The sequence below is a fragment of the Nomascus leucogenys genome, chromosome 20 (assembly GCF_006542625.1).
Source record: "Nomascus leucogenys isolate Asia chromosome 20, Asia_NLE_v1, whole genome shotgun sequence".
NCBI lineage: Eukaryota > Metazoa > Chordata > Mammalia > Primates > Hylobatidae > Nomascus > Nomascus leucogenys.
Window position 1 is genome coordinate 79,369,734 of NC_044400.1, and position 18,484 is coordinate 79,388,217.

Sequence of the window (18,484 nt, forward strand, 5' to 3'; positions counted from 1 at the left end):
TAATAGGCAGGAGTATCACTGACCCTACTCATCCTGAAGAAGTTACAGAAGATGGATCTTCATCCCTCTGCAACCCTTAGGATGAAAGGTTCTCTTATAAAAGGGAGGGGGGAAATGTCAGAAGTGCGTGAACCAGAGCAACTCCATCTTGAATAGGAGCTGGGTAAAATGAGGCTGAGACCTACTGGGCTGCATTCGCAGACACTTAAAGTGTTAAGTCACAGGATGAGATGAGGTCGGCACAGGATACAGGTCATAAAGACCTTGCTGATAAAATGGGTTGCAGTAAGGAAGTCGGTTAAAAACCACCCAAACCAAGATGGCCATGACAGTGACCTCTCGTCGTCCTCATTGCTACATTCCCACCAGCACCATGACAGTTTACGAATGCCATGGCAACGTCAGGAAGTTACCCTGTGAGGTCTAAAAAGGGGAGTCATGAATCCACCCTTTGACTATTATATCACCAAGAAATAACCATAAAAATGGGCAACCAGCAGCCCTTGGGGCTGCTCTATGGAGTAGCCATTCTTTTATTCCTTTACTTTCTTAGTAAACTTGCTTTCACTTTACTCTATGGATTCACCCTGAATTCTTTCTTGCATGAGATCCAAGAACCCTCTCTTGGGGTCTGGATCGGGTCCCCGTTCCTGTAACACACCTATACCTAGAAGCCTTTTTTCAGACCTTTCTGGGCTGAACCAATGTGAACCTTCCATGCACTGACTGACGTCTCTGCCTCTAACTTCTGTCCCCCTAAAATGTATAAAATCAGGCTGTAACCCAGCAATTTTAGGCAGCTATTCTCAGGACCTCCCAGGGCTGTGTCACAGGTCATAGTATTCACATTTGCCTCAGAATAAACCTCTTCAAATATTTCACAGAGCTTGGCTTTTTGTCAACACTGCCAGTAAAGTGTACCAGCCCCCACAGTTGGGGAATGACGACCTTTCCAACAGGTGGATATGAAAATGCAAACCACATGGTGACATCATGGCATCACAAAGCTCTCCTGCATGAGAACCCGTCGTGTCTGACATGGTGACATCGTGGCATCGCAAAGCTCTCCTGCACAAGAACCCGTCGTGTCTGACATGGTGACATCGTGGCATTGCAAAGTTCTCCTGCATGAGAACCTGTCATGTCCGACATGGTGACGTCATGGCATTGCAAAGCTCTCCTGCACGAGAACCCGTCATGTCTCACATGGTGACATTGTGGCATCGCAAAGTTCTCCTGCACGAGAACCCATGTCTCACATGGTGACATCATGGCCAGGCATCGCAAACTCTCCTGCACGAGAACCCGTCATGTCTCACATGGTGACATCATGGCCACAGACATTGCAGAGCTCTCCTGCACGAGAACCCGTCGTGTCTGACATGGTGACATCGTGGCATCGCAAAGCTCTCCTGCACGAGAACCCGTTGTGTCTGACGTGGTGACATCGTGGCATCGCAAAGCTCTCCTGCATGAGAACCTGTCATGTCTGACATGGTGACATCGTGACATCGCAAAGCTCTCCTGCACGAGAACCCGTCATGTCTCACACGGTGACATCATGGCCACAGACATTGCAGAGCTCTCCTGCACGAGAACCCGTCGTGTCTGACATGGTGACATCGTGGCATCGCAAAGCTCTCCTGCACGAGAACCCGTCATGTCTGACATGGTGACATCATGGCATCGCAAAGTTCTCCTGCAAGAGAACCCGTTGTGTCTGACGTGGTGACATCGTGGCATTGCAAAGCTCTCCTGCATGAGAACCCGTTGTGTATCATATGGTGACATCGTGGCATTGCAAAGCTCTCCTGCACGAAAACCCGTCATGTCTCACACGGTGACATCGTGGCCACAGACATTGCAGAGCTCTCCTGCACGAGAACCCGTCGTGTCTGACATGGTGACATCGTGGCCACGCATTGCAAAGCTCTCCTGCACGAGAACCCGTCGTGTCTCACACAGTGACATTGTGGCCACAGGCATTGCAAAGCTCTCCTGCGTGAGAACCTGTCGTGTCTGACACGGTGACATTGTGGCCACAGGCATCGCAAACCTCTCCTGCACAGGAACCCATCGTGTCTGACATGGTGACATCATGGCCAGGCATCACAAAGCTCTCCTGCACGAGAACCCGTCGTGTCTGACATGGTGACATCATGGCATCGCAAAGCTCTCCTGCACGAAAATCCATCGTGTCTGACATGGTGACATCATGGCCACAGGCATCGCAAAGCTCTCCTGCACGAGAACCCGTCATGTCTGACACTGAAGTCAAATGTGTTTATTTCTGTAAACCTTGAACATACCCTTGACCTTGAACAACTTGTGTGACCTGCTGCTGGAAAAACAGGTAGTTTCAGACCAAAGGCTGAACTACACCACAAACCAAGGTCCCAAGTGATAAAAAAGGCAAAACATGAAAACCCTCTGGAGATGCCCAAAGCTGTTACTTGGGAGACAAGGACAGCTGGGGCCTGCTCTGGAGGGCGGTGAGGCAGGAGTGACCGTGACTCTAACTCAGGCTGGCCACCACCTAGAATCTAGCTGCGGGCACATCAGAGGACTTGGGAGCCTGTTCCTTCTCGCTTAGAAAAGCTACAGGTCTAGGTAAAGGAGCTGTCCACACACGCACACAGCCTGAGGTGTCCTGTGAGGGGGACCCCTGGTGGAAATCTGCGTGACCCCAGCTGACAGCCCACCCAGGCCCAACTGCTCTCTTGGGCTGGGACCCCCAGGCAGTAGGGCTGGGGACCCCAGGCCCGTGAGGCCTGTGGGTGGCAGCCTCAGTGGAGAATGAGCCCCCCCGACACTGGCAGGCACCACTGACGTGTTCTCTGGGTACTTGGAACCACTCCATCTAATTCGCCAAGGGCCTGAGCACTCTCTCATTCCCATTCTCTCTGAAAGCAGGAAGAGTATCATAGACAAAACACATGTAACCCATGAAGAGTTTGTTTAAACCCAAGGAGGCTTCTAAACCAGAGCAAGATGAATTCAGGTGGGGATGCTCCTGAGTTCGAGTGACGATGGATACCAGCGCCTACCTATTGCATCTCAGCCCTGTGCTGGGGCCCTCAGGCACCAGGGAGGTCCCATGGCTTCTGGTCCCGCTCGGCCACCTCCTGCTGTCTGCCTGCGGCAGTGTCCAGCCTATTGGGGCCAGTCTCCTCCTCTGCAGATGCAGCTAACAGCACAACTCACCGCACACGGTTGGCTGAGGGTCCCACGAGATGATGAATCCTGAGTGCTCAGCAAGGTGCTGGCAGGCGGTAGGTGCTCATCAAAGAAGCCACTAATTATCCCTCAGATGCCTCTGGAGCCCCAAAGGGGTGGGATGTGGTGGTGGGGGGGTGTTCTGCCCCTTTTTTAAACATGAAAATGAGCTTGAGAAGTGATTTCCACGGGAAATTCAGTTTTTAAAAACATTCTGGACCCTGCCCTTCAGACGCTCAGCAGTTCTCTGGGCTACCTGGAAAAATAAGAACTGGTCTTAGTTGGTTCAGCACCGTCCTGAGACATGCTGGGTTACATCTGTTTGATGGGCTGTGGTGACAAGAGTGTGGCCACAGGGGTTGGGGGCACCAGAGTGACCCAACTCCCTGCTACTGACAACAAAGGCCTTCCGTGCCCTGAGCTGATCAGAGATTAAGAAGCAGGACCCAGACGCAAAGACAGCACTGCTCCAGGAACCTAACACTGGGAAGGGCAGCCAAGCCCATGGCCCTGTGGGGAGCAGGAGTGACCGGGGGAGGCATGCACTGATGGCCCCGGTCTGCTGCAATCAGGCTGTGGCCAGCGCCGTGGGGACAGGCCATATGTGTGCAAGGACTTGCTGGGTAGACTCTGCAGGGACAAACAGATCAAACACGTTACGAATAAACTGATTCGTATATAACTGGTGGCAGGGGGAGGGGGGCGGTTGGAGACTGAATTGCCCATTCAAATCATTAGACTTTTTAAAAAAACATTTCCTCGACGGAAATTTCCAGTTCCACAAAAGTAATCAAACAGATGTTCCTCCTTAAGTCTTAAATCATGACATTCAGATGATCTGTGTGCAAATTAATAAGGTTATGACATAATTCGATTATGTGACAAAGCCGAGGGAGAGTTGACAAAGAACCAGACTGGCACCACTGACTTCTTAATGAAGTGGAGCTCCGTAAAAAATCTAGATGAATCACAGGTTGTCTGACCACAAAATCCCTGACAACGGGCTGTCTACTTTAGAGTCAGGAGCTGAACCCTGAAAACTGAATGTGCGAAACTCTATCAAAAAACCCACAGCGCATCAGGTAGACATGATCATCTGCATTTCATTTCCACACTGCAAATCACCACCATCCCAGATTAGCCCAGCCGGCCGGGCGCCTCCCTCCCGCCCGCCTGGGCAGTGAGGTCAATCAGCAGTTTAGGTGCAGAGGTGCGGGCTCAGAAGGCAGCAGCAATCTCCGGCGTGTTCTGGAATCAGAAGTTGAGGTCCACGTCTGATTAGTTCCCTTCATTTCATTAGATTTGGCTGAATGTGTGCCGGTCCCACTACAGCTTCGATTTCAGACCTCCTATGACAGGTTTGTTCACAGAAAACTCTGGCCACCAGGACGCCCGCTCCAACACCTTGCTTTCCTGCAGGACAGCGCCCCAGAGGTTTTTGTAGAGCTGCAAACAACACGTACACAGCAAATGAAGACGAAGAAATAAGATTCCTAGACAGCTGAGTGTGCAAATGCAACTCCTCAAAGTTTTTGTTAAAAACACAGGAAATTCGGCTGGGCGCAGTAGCTCACGCTGGTAATCCCAGCATTTTGGGAGGCCGAGGTAGGCACATCACCTGAGGTCGGGAGTTCGAGATCAGCCTGACCAACATGGAGAAACTCCATCTCTACTAAAAAAAAATTCAAAATTAGCCAGGCATGGTGGCGCATGCCTGTAATCCCAGTTACTCGGGAGGCTGAGGCGGGAGAATCACTTGAACCTGGGAGGCAGAGGTTTTGGTGAGCTGAGATCGCGCCACTGCACTCCAGCCTGGGCAACAAGAACAAAACTCCATCTCAAAACAAACAACAACCACAACAACAACAACAAAAAAAACCAGGAAATTCTCTGTCACCTTTTAGAGAAATTTTAAAATGGTTTAAATTTATATGAACATTTTTTTTTCTAGTGGAAAACAATTAGGAAAATTAAATTAGAAAGTATCATAAAACACATTCATAATGAAAATCACCCCCTCACCCTCTTGTTTGGAAATTATTGGCTGGGTGAGGTGGCTTGTGCCTGTAATCCCAGCACTCTGGGAGGCTAAGGCAGGCAGATCACTGGAGTTCAGGAGCTCGAGACCAGCCTGGGCAACACGGTGAAACCCCATCTTTACAAAAAAAAAAACATGCAAAAAATTAACTGGACATGGAGGAGTTCACCTGTAGTCCCAGCTACTTGGGAGGCTGAAGTGGGAGGATCGCTTGAGCCCAGGAGGTTGAGGCTGCAGTGGGCCGAGATTGTGCCACTGCACCCCGGCCTGGGTGACAGAGTGAGAGCCTATCTCCAAAAAAAAAAAAAAAAAAAAAAAGGAACTGATTGTGGGCAGGCAGTGGACACCCTGTTTCTTAGTAACTGCAGCCATCACAGGATTCTGCAAGGCTGCATCGACTGCTGCTCTGAAATCTGCTCTCACACCCCAGGCCGCTACAGGCCACTACAGGCCGCACAGGTGGCACGTGGCCACCAGCAGCAGGACGTCCTCGCCCGGTGGCCCTTACTGGCTGATTCCTGGACTGGGCCACCACACCCTGCTCCTCTCGCCCTGCCCCGGGCCAGCACTCCCCTACGGGACATGCAGACGTCACTGCTCTCAGCCTAAGTGGCCTCACTGGGAAGACGGGGAGAGACGCTCCTGTCTTGGAGGAAGGCTGTACAAACGAAGGGCGAAGGGCGGCTGAGCAGGCACTTCACCCATGCAGGGTGGGAAGGGGCAGCCCAGCCCATCTCCAGAGCCTGGGGAGGTGGTCTATTTTGCATCCAGCTTACGCTGACCCATTTTATCTAGAAGAAGCCCCTCTGCCTGCACCCGCTAAACGCACTTAGCAACCCCTCCTCCCCACTCTGCTACTCTGGGCTCCACAGACACAGACCCAGGCTGCTGTTCCACAGGGCGTAGGTTCCAGCTTATGTTTCACAGTTTGGAGCAGCGGGCTTGGTTTAAGGATGGTCTCAACTCCCCTACGGCGCTGTTTGTTCGTTTACAGTGAATTTCTCACCTGGCAGCTCCTGGTTAATACGCCAGTTCCTTGCAACTGGGAGGAATATACTTTTTTTTTTTTTTTTGAGATGAGGTCTCACTCTGTTGCCCAGGTTGGAGTGCAGTGGCGCGATCACTGCCCACCACAGCCTCGACCTCCCCAAGCTCAGGGGATCCTCTCACCTCAGTTTTGGTAATTTTTACAGACAGGGTTTCACTATGTTGCCTAGGCTGGTCTCAAACTCCTGGGCTCAAGGGATCTGCCCGCCTCAGCCTTCCAAAGTGCTAGGATCACACGTGTGAGCCACCACGCTCAGCCAGGAATGCACGTTTTATAAACCATCCTGCCAGCGACACCTCCAGTTGGCTCTGGTTTTAACTATGGAACCCAGAGCCAGGGGGCCCCTCCATCATGGGCAATGTCTCTCCTTTCCTTGGTTATTCCCTGCCTCATAGACGGGCCTGCCTCTGCAGAGCAAGGCACAGCGGGTGGACGCTCAAGGCCACTCCGGCTTCTCCTGTACGGGGCAGACAGTCCCGTGTGCTCGGGGGTCCTCCATGGCGGGTCTGGCTCCACTGTCTCTTTGAATGCCTGTCTGCCTGGTGAGCCCCCACCTCCTGGTGAGACTGCCTCTCCCAGGGAGGTGGGTAGGGCAAGTCCCCCTCCTATGTGCTCCCCTAGGACCCAAGGCTCCCCCCAAGTCTTCTCTCCCTACAGCAGGGCACAGTCTCTTCAAATCTTGGCTCTGCCACTCCCTGGCTGGGAAACCCACTGGGCTTCTCTGGATCTCAGCTCTCAGCAGCAGTGATCATCTGGGCTGTATGGGCTCAGGGGATGGTCAGTGGTCAGTCCCCGATGCAGGACAGCAGGCCCTCCACAGAGATGACCATCCCTGCCTCTCCTACTACCGGGAACTCTCACCTCCTGCCCTGCCCCCCCGCCCCCCCAGCCCCTGGCACTACCTGCCCAGGTGTAGCCTGGGCTGTGCTAAGACCAGGCGCTGGGCCCTCCCTGGCTAAGCCGGTAAGGGCTCACGTACAGACTTCAGCATTCCCTGAGGACTGAGGGGGGGTCCTGCCCACTAAGGCTCAATCTCCATTTGAGCAGAGACCCAGGTGCCAGCAGGTGCTTCAGCAGAAATAACTCAGTCATGGGGCCAGGGGGCAGGGATGGGGTCAAACCCCTCTGTGGCTCACAGCCGGGGGACCTCAGGCACGAGACGTGAGCATTGACACGCCCAGTCCCTCTAGCAGAAGACGGACACAGCCCCATAAGTAGTGGGGTGCTGGAAGGTACCCAGTGGACCTGTGAGCATCGCCCCTTGAGGGCATCATCAGGTGGGAGGGAGACACAAGGTCAGTGATGAGGCCAGCAAGGACCGCACTACAGTGCCTGGGGGCACTGCCTCAGCTGGAGGCCAGAGAAGGCCTCTCCAAGGCAGCGACAGTCAGCTTATACTGAAAGAATGGAAGGCACTCCAGGCAGCCGGAGCAGCAGGCACAAGGCCCTGGGGTGGGCATGGGCCTGACACGACAGATGGGGAGGCCAGTAAGGCTAGATCTGGTGGGCAGGAGGGGAGTGTGGGGTGAAGGGCCTTGGAGGGATTCAGTGGCTGCATGGGGCTGGGGTGTGGCAGGCAGTTTAGGAGGCTGGTGGAGGCTCCCTCAGGGGGGTGGCCTGACCCCATCTGCTTTGAAGGAATCATTATGGAACATGGGGGGCAGGAGGAGAGCTGAGAAGCCACAGGGAGGCGGCTGGGGAAAAGTGGGGCAGGAGAGAGTAACCCTGGTGACAACCATGGATGGTCAGAGGGGACAGAGGGGCCTGGGGATTCCAGCACAGGGATGGGGGAGAGGCCTGCAGGGCCAGGAGCCTGCATGGTCAGATGCGGGTAAGACCTGGGACTGGGGAGGCCAGGGGGGAGTGGGAGGAGGGCAGAGGCCACAGTGTGTGGACCTCCAACCTCTGCCTGTGCAGGCGAGCAGTGCCACCACCCCATCTGGGGAGGAAAAGGCAGGCAGGGGACGGGGAAGTCCCCTGCAACCACAGAGCCAGTGTGGGGAAGCACCAGAGTGAGACAGTCCCGACTTGTCCCGGGCCCTCCCCAAGAAGCTCCCCGACGTGTGACCACTTTCCAGAAGACACCAGACCCCTGACCCACAGGAGCATCTCAGCTCCGCAGAAATGCCCGTCGACCCTTGGGGCACCCCCGCGAGGCCCCGTCCTCCCTTTACCCCCTTTACCTCGCCATCAGCTCTGCCAATCGGTGAGTCCAGAACAAAGTCAGGAGGAGCGATCACGTCTACCAGGGCAACTGCGTCGTCTTTCAGCTGTTGGAAAACAAAGCCCAGACACTTGGCACCTCCCGGGAATCTCCATGGTGACCAAAGGGTAACAGGCCCGTCCGTGGTTGCCAGGACCCACTAGCAACGGGTCACCTGAGCGGCACGTGCGGCTCTGCTGCCCATGCGTGATCTCTTCACCGGCCTGGATTCGAGGCCCTTGCTGTGCGCTGGAATGTTCTCACCATGCTGCTTTTCACTCAGGACCTCCAGGGCTTGTTTCTTCCCAACAAGGTAGAAAAGGCCCTTAAAAGTGACGACCCTGAAGCTTGTGAATTAGCAACTGCCTTCAGAGGCTCGTTTCTAAGCCTTGGCTTATCTGGGCAACTGCTGTTCCAGTAAAGGAAAAAATGTCCAGAAAACATGTAATAGAGAAGGCATTTATGAGCACTTGGAAAAGCCATAAGCATATGAAGCCTCCTCGGTTGGCGGTGGTTTTATTACTCTCCCATTCCACTGGACAAATTATTCTTCAATATGACACATGAAATTTATATGAGTGGACTCTCAAGAATTTTCTTAAAATGCAAAAAAAAATAATTATCATTAAAACATTATGAAATGCCATGGCTACACTGCATAGAATGCAGGAATAGGAGACACCGTTAATGATATGGATCAAAGGCAATCGGTCAGTACAAAGTAACAAAGGCCACAACGGAGGAACTGAGTGCACCTCCGCACTTCAGCGCCGCGCTCTGCAGGGCGTGGCCACCTGGTCCTGGTGCACGTGCTTCAGCACAGAGGCCGCAGACAAACGCCACTGCTCCTGGAGAGCTCTTGGCAGAGCACAGGCGCTGAGCCTGACAAACGTGTTCCGTAAGGGTCCAGGTAGGAGATGTTACCGGCTTTGCGGGCCATGGTCTCTGGCAACTGCCTACTGTGCCATGGAAGGACAGACACCCATAAACGACACTCAGGTGAACGGCAGGATTGGACTGAGTTTGCTGGCCCTGGTCTAGTGGATGGCTGGCACCCTCTCCACTTGGCTGACCTTGGCCTCCCCAAGACAGCGGTGCGGATGGGCATACACAGAGTGGCACACAATGGTCAGCCAGCCTTGGCCATAGCCTCACTGGGAAATCAGCTGTGGCTTTTATTTTTCTGAGACAGGGTCTTGCTCTGTTGCCCAGGCTGGTGGGTGATGGTGCAATTATGGCTCACTGCAACCTCGAACACCTGGGCTCAAGCCACCCTACCTCAGCCTCTTGAGTAGCTGAGACTAAAGGCATGTGCCACCAAGCCTGGCTAATTTTTTAAAATTATTTTTAGTAGAGATGAAGTCTCACTACGTTGCCCAGGCTGGTCTCAAACTCCTGGCCTCCAGTGATCCTCCTGCCTTGGCCTCCCAAAGTGCTGGGATTACAGGCATGAGCCACTACACCCGGGCACTTTTTATCAACAACACCTCCCCGCTATGCCCCCCTCTCTGCGAGGAGACCCCTGTGCTTTCCTTGGTGCACCTGCATACTCTGAAGGCCTCCACGGGGTCAACACTGCCCCAAGGGAGTAAAATTTGGCTCTTGGAGGAGCCAAGGAAAACCCCTCCCTGTGGCCGGTTCGATGTTAAGAAGAGTAAATGTGGCCACATACGTGCACCACAATTAGACACGCCCCTCTCCAGAACCGCAGGCTCAGAGCCAGTCACAGGGACATTCCACTGGTCCCAGATCAAGTGTGAAGGCAGCGACAGGGGAGATGAAAGGCCACATCTGCAGTCACCTGAGACACTGTGCTAAAATGCAGCAGCACTCGGTCCAGTTCCTACCAGCAAAAGTGGAGTGACGTCTCCACGGACACAGTGGCCCTGCCCACCGCGGCAGCACCAGCACCAGCACAAGTGGCTGCTCAAAATCAGTGCAATGAAAGGAAATCGGAGACCCTCACTCATACAGCCGCCTTCCCCCAGCCCAGCGGCTACCATGCTAAACAGCACAGCAATGTAGCTTCTGTCCCTGGATGGAAGAGAGCTGCTGGATTGGAACGTGGGGTTGGGGCCCTCTGATTTCCTGGGTGACATAGGTAAAAGAATATAATAAACAAGGAAACTGCCAGGAAACAAATTTAAATTGGAGGCTGAGGCCCCTGAACGCTCAGAGAATTCTAAAGTAGCTGCAAAAGGTATGTGGTGCCTGGGTGTGTGCAGATCTGGAGAAGCCTCGACAGGTTTCTTTTGCAAAAATTTCTGAGGTAGCCATATTTTCTTGTAATCCTACAGTTTTTACTGAACACTGAACACACATGAATGTTTGGGTTACAAAGGCAGTGTGTGTCAGCTCTGGGTGACACTAAGGTGGTGTGTGTCAGCTCTGGGTGACACTAAGGCGGTGTGTGTCAGCTCTGGGTGAGCTAAGGTGGTGTGTGTCAGCTCTGGTGACCTAAGGTGGTGTGTGTCAGCTCTGGGTGACGCTAAGGCGGTGTGTGTCAGCTCTGGGTGACGCTAAGGTGGGTGTGGGGGGGGGGGTGTGTCAGCTCTGGGTGACCTAAGTCGGTGGTGTCGTCTGGGTGACGCTAAGGGTGGTGGGGGTGGGGTGTGTGTCAGCTCTGGGTGACCTAAGGGGTGGTGTCAGCTCTGGGTGACGCTAAGGGGTGCGTGTCAGCTCTGGGTGACGCTAAGGGGTGGTGTCGGCTCTGGGTGACGCTAAGGTGGTGTGTGTCAGCTCAGCTCTGGGTGACGCTAAGGCGGTGTGTGTCAGCTCTGGGTGACCTAAGGGGTGTGTGTCGGCTCTGGGTGACACTAAGGGGTGGTGGGTGGGGGGGGGGGGGGGGGGGGGGTGGGGGGGACTAAGGGGTGGTGTCGGGTGACCTAGGGGTGTGTCGCTCTGGGTGACGCTAAGGTGGTGTGTGTCGCTCTGGGTGACGCTAAGGCGGTGGTGTCGGCTGGGTGACACTGGGGTGGTGTCAGCTCTGGGTGACCTAAGGGGTGGTGGGGGGGGGGGGGTGTCGGCTCTGGGTGACACTAAGGCGGTGTGTGGCTCTGGGTGACACTAAGGGGTGGTGTCGGGGTGAACTAGGGTGTGTGTCAGCTCTGGGTGACACTAAGGCGGTGTGTGTCAGCTCTGGGTGACGCTAAGGTGGTGTGTGTCGGCTCTGGGTGACCTAAGGCGGTGGTGTCGGTCTGGGTGACGCTAAGGGGGTGGGGTGGGGTGTGTGTCAGCTCTGGGTGACCTAAGGGGTGTGTGTCAGCTCTGGGTGAGCTAGGGGGGTGGGGGGGGGGGGGGGGGGGGGGGGGGGGGGGGGGGGGGGGGGGGGGGGGGGGTGGGGCTGGGGTGCGTGTCGGTCTGGGTGATGCTAAGGCGGTGCGTGTCGGTCTGGGTGATGCTAAGGCGGTGCGTGTCGGTCTGGGTGATGCTAAGGGGATGAGTGTCGGCTCTGGGCGGTTGTGTAACGTGGATGTAGAGAACGCGGCAACACCCACGGCTCACCTGGGAACACAAGGCCAGGACGGCGCTCTCCAACACTTCTCCCGCCTGCTCACCGGAGAAGTATCCTCCTGCAAGCACAGCCTCAGTCACATGGGGGCTGGGTCCTCAGTCCAAAACCACCCCCAATACCAACAGGCCGAGTGCACTTTCCAAATTGGCCATACAGGAGGCCTGTTCTGGGTGAACACATCAGTGTCATTGCTGTCCCCAGCCCAGCTGTGACCCAAGGAATGTGCTGCTCAGGGGCCGAGTTCTGAGACCCTTTTCCCACTCAGGCATTGATGATCTCCGGCCCGGGGCAGCGAGGGAGGCAAGGTCCCAGGCTGGGAGGTGACGGGTAGCCGCTGGGCTCACACCTGCTGGGGCTCAGGGAGGCTGGGCGGGTTCCTTCCTAGGGAGGAAGCGAGGAAGGGGCTCCTGGGCAGAGTGAAGCAGGGGTGCACGGCAGGGGGCGCAGGGGTGAGGAGGTGCCTGGGACCACCCAGGGGAGTTGGGGGGGCGGGTGCCTGCAGGGACTCAGAGGCTGCAGGGGGACTTGGTCCTTGGTGTTACCTCCAGCCGCTGTGGTTTCTGGCAGGGCCCTAAGAGGTCCAAGGCCGTGGCCTTGTGCGTTCGGGAGCACATCTATGGCGGGATCTGTGTTTGCTATGATTTTTGCTGGAGAGAACTGTGTCGCATCACTTAGGGTTTTTCTCAGGCAGCAGTGGGGCTCCTGCCCTGTGCCCACCCTCTCTGGCAGACACTTGTGTTACCTTCCTTGGTGCACCTGAGCACTGTCAAGGCCTCCACGGGGTCAGCATCACCCTCCAGGGGGTAAATGCTGGCTCTTGGGGTGGGGAGGATCTTATTCTTTACAAGCCCAGAGACACAGGACATGAATGGATACACAGTGTATCCTAGTACCAAAGATGCATGGGTGCCAGCCATTGGGAAAAACCACCTAAAAAGACTTCCTGGGGGGGCAACAACGAACAAAAAGTTGACAAACTTTGGTTTACCCTATTCCCACTAATCCTCCAGGAATCAGCCCCAGCACCCCCTCCTCCAGGAAGCCTTCCAGTGTTTCTGTCCAGGCTCGTGTCTGTCTGTGCCTTATGGGACCTAGGGGGTGGGCTTCTGCTCTCTGCAGAGCCCAGCAGGCTGCCTGGCATGAGGGGTCCTTCTGGAAGTACTCTCTGGACCAAACCCCAAGTGAAAGAAAAATTGGGTCTCTCGGAGCCACCCTGACGCTGCTCTGCCCCATATGCTTCTCATTACAGAACTGGGCTTCTCATTACAGAACTGGGCTCCTCATCTGTCCACAGCGCCATCCGCCGTGCTCAGTAAGTCCTGTGGAAGGAGGACGATGATGCAGGAAGCAGCTTCCTAGATGCAACAGGGGGGCCCTGACTCTGGGGAGGACACCAAGCCCGCAGTCAGAAGCCTCACCTCGGTAGAGCAGGGCCGCGTGGCGGCTCAGGGACCACAGGGCGTACAGAGCACTGAGCCGCCCCAGCACGGCCCGCAGCAAGGGCGGCACGCAGGGCTGGTGCACGTGCTCGTGGAACCTCTGGACCACAGTGAGCTCCACGAAGGCCAGCGCCAACGGACGGCCGTGGGACACCTGGAACACAGGACGGCACCGTGAGGACCGTGAGGGTCCCAGCCCCGCCCAGATTCCCGGTGGAGGAAGTTCTCGGGAAACACGAACGCGGGTGTGCGTTCCCGTGCATGTCCTAGGACAGTAACACAAGGTGAGGCAGCGCACAGATGCGGCGCAGCACGAGACATGTTTCCAGAAAACAATGGAAAAGACCTATGTGAAGATGGAGCTGGGACTGCTCTGGCTCCACCTATGCCCTCCGAGGCCTCAGTCTCAGCCCGGCTCCCGTTTGGGACTGGGGGGGCACCGGCATTGCATACGGAGCCTGGAGCCGGCCTCCGGATGCTCTGCGGCTATTATAGCGTGGGCGCCCACAGGAGGCCCCCAAGGGCGCAGGACCTGGCTTCTTCCACACGGGAAGACACGGAGGAGCTGGAGGAGGGGCTTGTCAAGCTCCTCCCTGAACTCAGAATTGACTTCGCTTCTCCAAAGGAACTGCCACGCCGTCCTCCAAAGCCTCCAAAGCAGGCTTCTCTCCCTCTCCCCCTGCTGTACGGCCCCCGCAGGCTCTGCTGCTCCCACGTTTATGTCCATGAGTGCCCCATTTTTCGCTCCCACTTGTACGTGTGAACATGCATTTGATTTTCTGTTGCTGCGTTAGTTTGCTGGGGATAATGGCGTGCAGCTGCATTCATGTTGCTGCAAAAGACATGACTATTTGTAGTGATGGCTGCACGGTATCCCATGGTGTCTATGTACCCCATTTTCTTTATCCAGTCCACCGCTGAGGGGCACCCGCGTTGATTCCACATTTTTGCTATTGTGAATAGTGCTGCGATGGACATACAGGTACATGTGTCCGGCTGGCAGGATGATTGCTTTTCTTTGGGGTGTATACCCAATAATGGGATCGCTGGGTCGAGGGGAAGGGCAACTCTTAGCTCTCTGAGAAATCGCCAAGCTGCCCTCCACGGTGGCTGAACGAATCTGCGTTCCCACCAACCGTGTATCTGTGTCACTTTTCTCTACAGCCTCGCCAGCATCTGTTATTTTTCTTTTTTAATGAGTATCAAAAACACTTGCTGATAATCATCAACTTCACTTATTAGTCTTTCTTTCCCTATCTCCCATTTATCATCTTACCAGATTTTTTAAATTAGGAAAAGAACACATGCATTGCTTGACTTGTTAGGATGAGCAGGTGCCACTTTTAAAATTAAAAAAAAAAAAAAATCCAGCCAAGTTATGAAATATGGTGTATGGGGGACTGACTGCTGCAGGAGGACCCGGCGGCATGCCTGGCCTATGACGCTGCTGTGACGCTGCCCCAAATCTTCCCAGAACACAGCAGGGTGAAGCACACGGCAGCAGGGTCTCCAGTCACAAAGCCAGTGTCCTCCAGGGCCCTGCTGGGATCAGGAGCCTCGGGAAAACAGAAACCAGGAGAAGCTCCTTTCCTGCTCTGCTTCATGCCAGCCTGACTGGTCTTGTCCCAAGACCCCCGCTGGGCCCTGCACACTCCTGGGTGGGCCGTCCCGTCGGTGCCAGGAAGGCCCATCCTGCTCCCTGCTGTCTGAGTGTGGAGCATGCCAGCCCGGGGCCTTGGGGCTTCCTGCCCTCTCCTGATCTCACCTGCGCTATAGCTCTGGGCCTTGGTTTTGGCGAGTGAGGGCTGGTGGCAGGATCTGGACTTGCACTGGGGCAGTGGGGACTGCCTGACAGACCCCAGCTAGGACTAGCACCCAGATTTCCCAGAGCCCTGCCGAGTGAGGTGGGGCAGCCCTCAGGCTCTCACCCGAGGCCTCTGGCAGGAGGCTGATAATACAGGCCCGTGGGGGAGCTGCCAGGCATGGTGCTGCAGCTCCAGGCCTCAGCCCTTCCTCCTTCCACCTTCCATGAAACAAGTGGGTAAACCTGCACCCCCGCAGGCTACTCCTGCATCCACGAGAACACGGTAATTCCATTGACTCCTGCCCACACCTCAAAACGTGCTCCCACACCACGAGGGCCTCTCCTCTCACCATGGGTCCTCTGCGAACCCAGAGATGAGGCCAATCCCAGCAGGGCCTGGGCACAGAGAGGCCGTCCTTGAACCGAATCTGAGTCTGAGCCCTGTGCCCCGCACCACTCTCCCCCTCACCTGCACAGTTGCTGTGTTAAAGCCACGCTGCTTCAGTGTGTTTTTCCATGAAAGTGACACAGCTCGATACAGCGATGGCACAGGCCAGACATGCTGCGGGGGCCAGAAAGACAGCCCCACCTGGAACCTTGCTGCTGTCAAATAATGCATCCCGAGTGCCAGTGAGTTTTGAAACACAGCGTCACTCGGCTCTGCAGCTGTGCGTGTGAGCAAAAGGCGTCATGGCTCCAAGCCTCAGTGTTGCCTCCTGTGTGGTGCTGCTGGGGTGAGGGTGGCCCTCTCACAGGAAGCACCTGCGATGGCAGCTCTATTGTACTTGATGGCATCTCGGTCCCCGGGATTTGCCTGCATGACACTGTGCTGTTCTTCCAGGAAAGGTCCACATAAGGCCAGCAGTCACCGGGGGGACACAGGCTCTGGGGATGGGCTCCCTAAACAGTGTCTGCCATGGCAACCAGCAGAGCTGACCACAACATTAACCAAGGTGGGCTGGGGCCCAGGAAGCACCCAGTGGTATGGACTCTGGTGACCCGGGGGGACAGTAATGCCTCAGGTGCAGTCCCTCCCCCATGGACGAAGTGTCCCCACAGCTAGGGTTAGGACTGGCGCACTCCAGCCAAGAGTGCTCACGGCACCCACAGACACATCTGGGAGCCCCGCTGCCCCCACCAGCTGCCCCCTAGACAGGGTGGGGGCTGGGCTCTGCTCTAGGACAGACAGCTGGGACAGGGCTAGAAGGTTCCTGGCATGACAAGGTGTTTTATAACAGGCTGTTTTTTCCCTGTGGCTTCGTGGAACATGAGAGACAGCCCTGTCCAAGTGTGAGAACCAAAGCGCTTTCCGAGGCCGACGATGACCCACTCACCATTGCCACCCCAGCCCCTCGGGAAGGAGACAGCAACTTGTGGGAAACCAAGCACGGCGCTGGCGTCACTCCCACGAGTCAGGAGGGAGCGCTCTGAGTGCCCACAATGGTGTCCCCGCCACTCTGTGCATCCCAGGCTCTCACAACCCAGCGCTTCACTGCTCCGGTTTACGGGCTGGGAAGCATCAGGCATGGTAAATGTAACATCCGTGACCTCCCCAGCCCAGCAAGACAGGTGACGCCATCCCTGTGTTACGGAGGAGCTGAGCAAGCAGCGAAGTCATCAAGTCATCTGCCCAAGGTCACAGGAGCTCGGGGTCTGGGGCCTGAATTGCCAGGATGTTCAACCTCCCCGGGACACAATGGCCAGGGAATTAAGAGCAAATAATACAAAAGGGAATTTTGAAAACAAATACGTACCTGGCATTTGTTCCTTGCTTCAAAGTCACTGCTTCCTGATCTTTTCTCTTGGTTTAATTTTTGATAAGTCTCTCGGAGCAGGTAGCAAACCAGCCACTTGTATGCTGCCAGGGCGACTTCGGAATGAGAAACAGGAGAAAAAGTAACAATAGAGAACCCAGCATTTGTCACAACTCACCCCCAGTGACAAGGCACTGCCAGCATCCTGCAGGTACCGTGTCATCTTCATGATGAGCAAGTGTATGGGGTGGGTCTGATTTTATAGGTAGAGAAACTGAGGCACAGGGCGGGCACCTACCCAGGGTCCCCCTGGCTGGAGGCACTTCCTGGCTCAGCCCAGGGCTGTCCTGAGTTCTACACTGTTCCAGCAGCCTGGAGGCCACAGGAACATGGCGCCACTGCTAGAGTGGGCCCTCGAGTGCGACGCCTGCATGCGCTCACATGCACCAGGCTCAGTCTGTGTGAAGCGTGGTGCTGCCCTCGCAGCATCAGCCAGAACTGCATGGGCAGCAGGACAACTGGCCGGCGGTGGTGCCCAGTGGCGAGAGGAAGGGGTGCTTCCGTTCACCTCCCCCTGCCTGGCCCTCGGACCTCACTGCCTGCTGGAGCTGTGGAACTGGGGACTGACACAGTGCGGGAGGGGGCACCTAAGGCCTCACCCCCTGCGTGGCCCCTCCCACAAAGCTCAAAAGGGCAGCAGGGAGCAGATGCTGCAGACAGGGAGGCCCCGGGGTGGGGTGTCCGGCAGGACAGCTGGAGCCCCCCCCTTCGTCTTCCCCTTCCCCTGGCAGTGGTGCCCACATCTGCGGGGCCCCCCACAGCGCAGCCAGAGCTGGTCTCCCACAGTACTCCATATGGACCAGGCATGGTCCTGAGACCCCACCAGGCTGTACTGCTACTACCCCACTGATGAGGACGTGGGACCAGGGACCCAGGGACATGGCAAGCATGTGAGGGAGGGGTGCGGACCAGCCACATGTGGAGGCCACGCTCACACCCACCCCCTGCCCAGGCACAGAGGGCCTCGCGCCCGGACACGAGGCGCCTCCAGGCTGCAGGGGGCCTTCTATCTGGCAGCCGGCATTGCTCAGAGATCCCAGGCAGGAGAATGGGGATCAGCCATGCTGAGTCTGAGCCCAAAGGCTGAACTCATGGGCGGTTGGGATTTCCTTCTATGTCACACAGCCCAGGTCACTGGGAGGAAAGTACCCAACGTTGCAGTTCCTGCCACAGCACACCCGACTGCTTTCGGCTGTTACATCCGTTCACCCTCACGGCATAACTGAGAAGCCCGTCACAAACCAGAGCAGGCCGTTTCCCAGGCTCACACGTCAGGCGGCTTGCCGCAGGCCTCAGCTCCCCAGAGGGAGTGGGATGGAAAGACAGGTGCTGCTGACCCCGCAGGCAGGGCGCAGGCAGGGTTAGGCAGAGGCTTCCTCCATGCAGGCATCTTCAGGGAGCCAAGGCT

The 18,484-nt window shown here is 56.0% G+C and overlaps 1 protein-coding gene across 1 annotated transcript in view; it reads right to left on the reverse strand.

Annotated features, from left to right (window-relative positions):
• Positions 1-3,872: 3,872 nt before the first annotated feature.
• ACOX3 (acyl-CoA oxidase 3, pristanoyl) overlaps positions 3,873-18,484 on the reverse strand; it is a 54,188-nt gene continuing 39,576 nt past the window's right edge. Inside the window, exons 14-18 of the mRNA XM_030801198.1 lie at positions 17,017-17,132; positions 13,438-13,612; positions 12,010-12,077; positions 8,486-8,572; positions 3,873-4,662 (exon numbers count right to left, since the gene is read on the reverse strand). Of these exons, the coding sequence (XP_030657058.1) occupies positions 4,543-4,662; positions 8,486-8,572; positions 12,010-12,077; positions 13,438-13,612; positions 17,017-17,132 (566 nt within the window). The 3' untranslated portion in view covers positions 3,873-4,542. The remainder of the gene's footprint in view (positions 4,663-8,485; positions 8,573-12,009; positions 12,078-13,437; positions 13,613-17,016; positions 17,133-18,484) is intronic.